This window comes from Numida meleagris, chromosome 1 (assembly GCF_002078875.1).
Source record: "Numida meleagris isolate 19003 breed g44 Domestic line chromosome 1, NumMel1.0, whole genome shotgun sequence".
NCBI lineage: Eukaryota > Metazoa > Chordata > Aves > Galliformes > Numididae > Numida > Numida meleagris.
The window spans coordinates 1,644,786-1,654,339 of NC_034409.1; the positions used below are offsets into that span (position 1 = coordinate 1,644,786).

A 9,554-nucleotide genomic window follows, 5' to 3' on the forward strand; every position below is an offset into this window, starting at 1 on the left:
ATTCAAGGTCAGGCTGGACAGGGCTCTGAGCACCTGATTGAGCTGTAGGCGTCCCTGTTCATTGCAGGGGAGTTGGACCAGATGACTTTTAAAGGCTGCTTTCAACTCAAACAATTCTGATTCTCTAAGTTGTGATGACTAAGTTCTGGCTTTTATGTCCCAGTCCTCATGGAAAATGTCCTTGAGGTGACCATCACAAGCAAGTTCAACCTAGGGCAACCTCCAGAGTGAAAACGTATCAATACTTTAGCACTTGCTCCTATATAATGCTGTATAGGTGTTTTTTTTAAATAGTAAAACGCAGTAATAGATGAAGTAATCTGAAATTCCATGGTTATTTGTAACAAAAGAATCATAGAATCGCTTGAGTTTGGAAGGCGTACTCTTAAAGGTCACCTAGTCCAATTTCCCTGCAATGATCAGGGACACCTACAGCTCCATCAGGTTCTCAGAGCCCGGTCCAGCCTGACCTGGGATGTCTCCAGGGACAGAGCATCCACCACCTCTCTGGGCAACTCTAAAAGAAATGGTTAATGATCTAATCGTGTCAACAGGTTTCATTCAAGGAAGCAGATAAAAACCCAAGGAGCAGGCTCTCAGGGACCACGGTCCTTGAGTCATGCTTAAATAGTTTTGGAGGAGAATCTAACTCCAGGCTCGTGCCAATTAGCATCTGGCAAAGCTGTGAACAAATGGGGAGTCCCTAAGGTAGGAGAAAACCAAGGGGAGCACTGCAGAGTCTCAAGCCCTCTTTTGCTGTTTGCAGCAGCAAAAATTGTCCTGAATTACATTTGTACCTATTTTTGCTTAACCGAAGTGTGATGGAAATCCAGAAACCCATTCAGGCTGTTGCCCATATCATGAGTCTGGGTTAGTCCTGGCATCATCTTGTGTTACACTGCAGCTGGAAAACTGCTCCATTTCCATATTTTAACAATCTTGTCTTCAAATCCTTCAAGCCCCAGCTCATCTGTGATGCCTGCAATCAAGTGGGCAGCAGATGATGGATAGCAGGTTGAAGGGCTGCTGACAATAACTGATGTGTATTTTTTTAAAGCTACATACTGACTTCATGAGAGCTCTGTCAATGTACATGAAGACAAAATATGGCTCAGGATATGTCACAGAAGAACAAAACGATGGCCCATCAAGTCTCATTGCCTGTCCATGACATCCACTTATATTTGATGCTTCAGAAAAAGGGAAGCAATGAAAATACACCTGGCCAACGCATAAGGGACAAATGCCTTCCCAGCCCCAGAGTGGACAGCTGGCAGCCTGAAGAAAGGGATTTGCTGCTTTTGATCTTTCCATGTGTAGTCAGAGACATCACAAAACTCTCCAGCCCTTTAAAAGTTCCAGCTGGTGCTTACCTTCTATTCCCCAGATTCTCTTACTATTTGAAAAAGCAGTTAGAAAAGCTTTTATTTGCAATCCAAAGCGCAATGGCTAATAAATATGCAGACACCTGTCAGGCTTTAAAAACACTGTGCAATTATCTAAGGACAAAGCCTCCAAAAACACGTTTTTTCCTAGTTTCTGACACAAGATAGAGACCCTCTTCCAAAATTCCAGTGTTGGTATCTCGCCTCCGCCCTACATTTGGCCATCCACAGTTATGGGACCTGGCATTTCTGGGCACATATTTGGCCTCTTTGATGTAAGGCAGGCAAAAATACCACTCTCATGTGCCGTAATGTGTTCTCTGGACACAATCCTAACCTGTAGATTCCTGAGCTCATCCTGATCCCCAAATTCTGGGCTTTTACCTGACTTCCAAATGTAGAACCAGCAGGCAGCGGTCAGCCATCTCTTGGAAAGATCTGGCCAGCTCACTCAGGGTTTGCAGGATCTGTTCAGATGCGGGAAGGTTTTCCATGCTGGCATGGCTGTCCTGGCCAGGAGACATAGCTAGCAAAAAAAAGATGGGATAAATTGGTGACATATTTCATTGATACCACTTGTCTTAAGCAACTACAGTATCTTGACTGCTTCCACCCTAAGTGTGCATGTTTTCTTCTACCTTTGGTTGAGCAATGAAGTCTATGATTTGGGAGTGTAAGAAGTAACAAACTGCTCCTGCAATTGAATAAACTCCAGAATAAATCTGAGAGGTTTAATCAACCACCAGAAAACATTTGCTTGGGAAGATATTGCTCAGTGGCAAGTATTTTTGCAGCTGCGAAATTGAGGAACATTTATCTTGCTTTGGTTGGAGCGAGGAAGGAGCTGCTCTGGAGCCAAACCATGGCACCAATAAGAAAGATGATCCTTTCTGGTCACCACAGACTCCCTTATGTAATCTCAAGCTCAACCTCTGCCTGCTCCCATCTGCAAAAGTCGTGGAGAGCAGAGACATTTTCATCATTTATTTCTCACCATCCCACTGTGAGCCAGGAAACAACTGCTATTTCTGCTTCATGGGTAGCAAACTCAGGAAAGAAGAGTCGTAGGTATTGGCCATGGCCATAGTTGTGAGATTGCTGTCCTGTGTATACCATCCTGTAATGATGACCTACCTGGTCTAACTCCTTCAGATCCACCTGTACCACTCCCACCAAAATCTCTTTAAAACACAGTTATCAAATATTCTGCCCTAATCAGAGGAAGCAAACTCCGAATACCTGAGTTCAAGCTCTCATTCAAGCAGCACTTTAGAAATGACTTCCTGCATAGGGTAATTAGCAATGTTTGAAATGATGCAGACCTGCTTAGGCATCTTCCATCTGAATTAAATAGCGTCAGGGCAAGGGATGTCTTGGGCCGTCAAGTTTAGTCCCATGGCCTTGGGTAGATAATCGTATGCCATATTGAAGTCATTCAGATTCCTGCCCTCCTTACTTCCCTGAAGAGCTCCTTCAAAACCTCTGTTCTCCAATGCTGATGTTAGAGGTTAGGATCTCATTTCCAGCCTACATTTAGCCACTGATGTCTTATATTTAGTCCTTCATATGCCAGCGTTATTCTTCGCCTGATGGAGTTTTCCATCACTGGTAGTTATCTTCTGCTGCACTGCAATAAACTCACTGAGAAGTGGGAATTTCGATCCTCTCTTCATCCTAGGAGCAACTCCCTGCACCCCTTCCAGCCTGAATTATTTTTTCTTGAGCACCACTAACCAGCGCTGTGCGCTGTATTTGAGCTCTCACTGCTGCCACAATGGGACCAGAGCTTTCCCATCTCTCCAGAAAATATTATTTTGCTCTGACATCTGCTTTCTTTTCATGGTGGTTTCATGTTTTCAGCTTGTATTTGTTCTGTGATCAACCTGAATAATGAAGGTGTGCTATCTGCTGGCACTAAGAAATGGCTTGTTTTCTTGTTTTCTCTTGCCTTCCCTAATGCTTGGTACATGACAAACACTCAACCAGAAACCAACGCAGCTCTGTACAGAAAGGATTTGTACACTGCTAAGGAACTGCTGACAACAAACTTTAATTGCGATGGAGACTGATCAGATAAATGTCACTTTGTATAGCCAGAGACTTTCTTTGAAAGAAGAACCTATGTGGAGCTTTGGATTTGCTTGTAAAATTCAGTACAACTTCAGATCCAGTCTGAAAAGCAAGGACAAAATGAGGAGACAAAAGTCCCAATGTATTTTGTCTGAAATAGAGGTAAACATGTAAGACAGATCTGTACAATTAAAGGAGTGTGACAAAGCGAAAGGAAAAGACTGCACACAGCAAAGCACCAAACGGTGCATCTAATTTTACTGTGAATTACAACAGAGAAAACTGTGCAAGGACAAAGCCACGTAAAACACAGCTCCTGGAAGCAGCCTCCTTCAGCAACTCCTCCAATCACAGCAATATTTATGAAGTTTAATTTTAACAAACCTTTCAGGTACAACATTTCTTTCCCTGGAGGGTGGCAGGGACTTTTGGATCATGCAGAGTCAGGTCTGCAGAATGGGGGAAAAAAATCATATTTTACTCAAAAACTCTAAATATTGACAAGTTTCTATTGGTGTTGCTGTTACAACACAGGACTGTTGCTGCAGTCTTGGGTTTGATTGTGCCAACTCGCTCCAGCGGTGGAGATGGATGGATCCATCATCTGAAATGCAAGAGTCAGCTAATTGCTGCAGCGGAGAGACATATGCACATTTTTCTGCTCTCTAGAATTCATTTATGGCAATTTAAGTGAAGCGGTAATTGTATTTGTCAGTGGAGATAAGAGGAGGAGGGAGACAGGGGCAATCTGTGCTTTATTTAAAGACTAAGCGCTTAAATTCTTCTGGGTGTTCAGTATCCCCATAGTGGGAAGTTCTGGGTGTTCTGTGTCCCCAAGGTGGGAAGTTCTGGGTGTTCTGTGTCCTCAAGGAGGGAAGTTCTGGGTATTCCATGCCCCCAAGGTGGGAAGTTCTGGGTGTTCCGTGTCCCCTGGTTGGGAAGGAAGACTGAGTGCTGGCTTGGGAAGGTATACCCACTTCTCCCATCTGATACGAGGGCCCTGAGGTATACCATCACTTTTTGAGATCAAAAGACTTCCAGAACCCTCCACTTGTCCTTTCTCCTTCGTCAGACATTCAGAATGGATTGTCTCACTGCTGAGTCAGCCAAGGAGAAAATCCCACTTTTAAAGCCTTGTCCAGGAGATGAGAACCCACAGAAGGATTCTGTAGAAATGTAAGATAATCACAGCCTAAAGAGGTACTGAACAAAAACATATTTTGGAACTTGTTTTGGAGATGTTCAGTTCTTTGGGCAGACACCATGGAAGGGTGACCCTGCACCCCATAGTCATTCAGCCCACCAGAACACACTCAGCTCTCTGCATGAAGGGCAGAGGGAGGCATCTCAAACTGAAATGATGGAAAAGCACCACCACGGATCCATAGTCATTCATATCTTCTTCCCCTTCTCCTCCTTTATAAGTACCTTGGCCCGTTTATACCAAGCCAAATGATGAGCCCTTCTAGCCAACAAAATACCCAACGGTTGGGTAAGCAGCAGCCAAGAACTCGCTCCTTAGTCCCTTATCATTCTGCAGCTTCAATAGATGAATTTCAGTTGTCTTGAGTCATCTTCCTGTGCTGCCGGATAACAATTACAGCTTTGTTTGGGATTTCTTTTAGCTTGCTGTAAGCACAGCCAAGATATCTCACTCTGAGGAGAGGGAACATTTCATTTCAACAAACATGAGAAAAATAAACTTAACACGCTAGTTGTCACCCATGATTTCAATCATTTTGCAATTCAATGGGACGCTGGTGTCTCTTGACAGATTGTGCCTTGTAAATCGATGGATGTAAATTACCAGACCTCTGGAATATTAAACAAAACCTGCTGCGTTGCCCATAAACAAACCTCTGTATCCAATCAAGGTCTACAATAGCGCGTCCTGCTTGAGCAGAGCGACTGCTAACAGATTTGAATGATTTAATAGTGCGAGGAGAAAAATCAATCTAAGGTTACTGCCTCTGCTTTGGCTCTGGTGCAACCTGAGCCTGAGAAATAAACCTGCAACATGTTCACACTTTACACATAGCACTATAGGCCGTTGCTTTACAGAGGGAAGAGGAAAGGTTCACAGAAACATTTTACAGCTCTGCTGGAAGAAAGACTCTTATTTGGGAAAGAGACGCAGTCTGAAACCCTTGCTGCGTCCCAGAGGTAATATTAGGGACCAGCTTACACCTTTTCAATCTTTAATTTCTTACTCTCTTCCTCTCTGGAAAAGGAAATCCCAAAATAATCGTTAGTAGATGCATGCAAAAGGAAATTGTAATTGGTTAAGTGCTGGACCATGCCTTTGGAGACTTGGGGTTAACCCCTATCTCTGCTGGTGGCTTTCGGGGCTCTGGGCATACTGCTTTCTCTCTCCATGCTTTGGTTTGTAGTGGGTAAAACCTGGGGTAAGTGTTTTTATCCATTGCTGCCACGCAAGCTGACTCTAAGGTCTCTTCATCTCCTGTTCTTGCAGCCTTTAGAATCACAGAATCACTAAAGTTGGAAAGACCATTAAAATCATCTAGCCGCACCATCAACCCATGTCTGTGACCACTCTAGACCATGGACACAGTCTAGATTCACAATCTAGACTCACTGTCACATCTGCCCTTTTTTTGAACATCTCCAGGGACGGTGACTCCACCACCTCCCTGGGCAGCCTGTTCCAATGCTTCACCATTTTTTTTCTGAGAAGTTTTTCCCAATATCCAACCTGAACCTCCCCTGGTGCATCTTGAGGCCACTCCCTCTCATCTTATTACTGCTACTTGGGAGAAGAGGCCGATGCTCACCTCGCCACAACCTCCTTTCAGGAAGATGTATCAAGTGATGAGGTCTTTCCTGTGCCTCCTCTTCTCCAGACTAAACACGGACAGGAGGAAATTGATTTTTTAAAAAAGTTCACCATCAAAAATTCACCACTCTTTCCATTAAGCCATGATCTATCAATGTTGGCCAGGGCTAGGTACAGGAAGACTGCTGCTGTGGTGCTGCTGGTGAGGAAGGGCTTTGTGGAACAATAGGAACACTGTTGAGATCATAGAATCATGGAATCATGAAGGCTGGAATAGACCACTAAGGTCATCTAGTACAACTGTCCACCTCCTACCAATATTGCCCACTAAACCACGTCCCCAAGTGTCACATCTTCAGCTTCTTGAACACTTCGAGGGATGGTGAGTCCACCACCTCCCTGGGCAGCCTGTTCCAATGAACTACCACTCTTTTGGAGAAAAAATTTTTCCTTATACACAACCTGAACCTCCCCTGGTGCACCTTGAGGCCATTCTCCCTCTATGACTGTTACCTGGGAGAAGAGATTGACCCCCACCCTGCTACAACCTCCTTTCAGGAAGTTGTGAAGAGCAATAAGGTCTCCCTTGGGCCTCCTCTATTCCAGACTAAATTGCCTCCAGCCAACCAAAAGCAATGGAAATCACTGGGGCCTCACCTCTGCACAGCTGCACGGAGACGGCAGCATTCTGCCCCGGCAGCAGGAGATGTGTAGGATTTGCTGGAGATGAAAAGCCTTAAGTAACTACAGAGAACTAGACAAAGCAAATCAACTCAAATGTTTTTCTTCCTGTGGGAATAACTACCAGGACCCTGTCCTCAAGCCACTTTTCTTTTTGTGGTTACACATCTTTCCTCCCACTTAGATATCCTACCACTCTTGAGATGCCGTCTCAATCTAACTTGGAGTATAAGCTCTCCAAGGAGCAAGGGTCTTCTCTTTTTATCCTCTTGCAAAGTGCTCTGCACACCTGTGGTGCTCGAGAAATAATGAAAAACAACAACTATATACAACCCATATGGCTACTTGGACCAGTTTCTGGCTGCAGGAGTATTATTTGAAGCTCTAAGGCATAGATCACTCACTGCCTGCCTCTAAACAGGTCTGTTTGGGGACCTCAGAGCTGCAGCTCTGCAGAAAAGCAATGGAATGAGCCATAAAATCTGGAACTGGATTTTCCTTTTTTCCCAGGCTCGTGAGATTTATTTCAGAGGTACAATAACTTGTAGATCTATCTTTAAAAAGATAGATTTTGGCTCTGACATCCTTCCCCTTACTTTTCAGAAGTGTGTCTGAACCTTTGGGCCTCTCAGATGTGGATAACTACTTAAAATATTTATGTTGCTATTGTTGCATTATTCTTTCTGACATAAATTGTTCTCTTTATAAATTTTAAGTAGAATCACAGAATCAATAAGGTTGGAAAGACCACTAAGATCATCCAGTCCAAGCATCAACCCATGACCGTGACTGCTCTAGACCATGTCCCTCAGTGCCACATCTACCCTTTTCTTGAAAACCATCAGGAACAATGACTCCATCACCTCTCTGGGCATCCTGTTCCACTGCTTGACCACTCCTTCTGACAAAAATTTGTCATAATACCCAACCTGAACTTCCCCCAGCACAACTTAAGGACATTACCTCTTGTCCTATCAATAGAGATAAAAATCAATAACAGCAATGACAGCTCCCAAGACCTCCACATACCTGGCACCTATCACTTTGATTTTTGATGCCAGCTGTCTTCTTCACAAAGGCTCCAAACAAAAATGCAGTTCCATAGCTTATCCTCATCAAGACAGTGACTCTGCACATCACTGCTCTGATCTTCACTTTGACAGTGCTGGGTAGGACTAACTCTTGTGCCCAAGAGCAGCAGAGCTGCTTACAGATGAGGCAGTGCGCAGAGGTGAGGACAGTCTGCACCTTCCCATGCCACACCACTGAGTTTCTCATACACTGGATCCAACTCTACTCTTTAAAAAAGCAAGTAACCCTGAGGTGAGAAAAGTTCTGAGAGATGGAGAACATCTCTACCACATGCAGGTGGGACGAGTATGCAGCTGACCGTATCGACTGACAGAGAAACACTGAGAAGCACAGGGATTCTTGTTAAAGCAAAGCAAATACCAAGAAAGGACAAACTTTAACACCTTTCAAACAACAGATGTGAGGGTGGAATTTTCTCAGTACTCAGCACTAGTCTGGCTCACCTTTTACTGTGATCGTCAGAAAATCGCTCATCGATGTTTAAGGGGAAAAGCTATGTCAACACTTTAAGGTGAGGCAGAACTAAAGAACAAGCAAGCTCAGAGAGAGATTCCCACTAATATTTGCCACAGTAACATGACATACTAGGGGTGATGTTGTGTGGAGCCGGGAGTCAGACTCGATGACTCTTGTTGGTCCCTTCCAACTTGGGATATATTATGATTCTGTATGACAGCTACATAGTTAGAGTTTTCCTATAAATGAATCTGGCTCTTTAGCAGAGGCAACTGGGATCATATGCAAAATACCATGTGCATTATGGCTGTACTAGAAGATCTTAGTGGTCTTTTCCAACCTTAATGATTCTATGATTACATACTGGAAGATCCTTAAGGAAGGGATTTTCCCTTGCTGATCTTCTTGAGGATGGAGAATGAAACAGAACTTGTGTGCAAGACCTGAGAAAGCAGGACAAAACTTGGAAGTATCCTTCCACACCTCCGTCCTACACTCCACGTTAAAATTCAAGTGGTGGAGAGGGGACAATGTAACTGTGATGGAAAAAAAGCACTGCGACCTCATTTACGATGAGTGCTGATAAGCAGGCTGGGCTGCAGCCCCCATCACTTCAGTAAACACTAATGATGAGGAGAGCACAGACTGTCACCAGTGATAAAGAACAGGCTAAACACTCTATTAGTTTTTCATTTTGTGAATTAATGTTTTTTATGGTGTGTGTACACTCGCTAGTTAATGAATTGTCTCGTTAGAGCTGTCTGCAGAGCTCCTTGTCTGCCTCTGCTGGCAGACATAAATTTCATGAGGAAATTAGCACTTTAAAAAAGGCAATAACTCCTCTGAAAGTGGTTTGTTTTCCATTAGTTTCTGCAAATATGCAGCTTCAAGAAAGGGATTATCAGGGAAAAAAGCCCATGTCCCTGAGCTAGAGGGGCAGGGCAAAAATTGTGGTGGGAGGGTCTACCTCCATTGTACAATAACCTGCTGGAAGGTCTGGTTGCTGAAGACTTTCAAATATTTTGCATTTAAGTCTGGAAAAGGCTTGGAAAGGAGAGGGGAGGGAAGGGAAGGAA

At 43.9% G+C, this 9,554-nt stretch overlaps 1 protein-coding gene across 5 annotated transcripts in view; it reads right to left on the reverse strand.

Annotated features, from left to right (window-relative positions):
- EXOC4 (exocyst complex component 4) overlaps nt 1–9,554 on the reverse strand; it is a 397,026-nt gene that overhangs the window by 32,967 nt on the left and 354,505 nt on the right. For all 5 annotated transcript variants that reach the window (XM_021384283.1, XM_021384286.1, XM_021384285.1 and 2 more), the window contains one exon: nt 1,770–1,911. In XM_021384283.1, the coding sequence (XP_021239958.1) occupies nt 1,770–1,911 (142 nt within the window). The remainder of the gene's footprint in view (nt 1–1,769; nt 1,912–9,554) is intronic.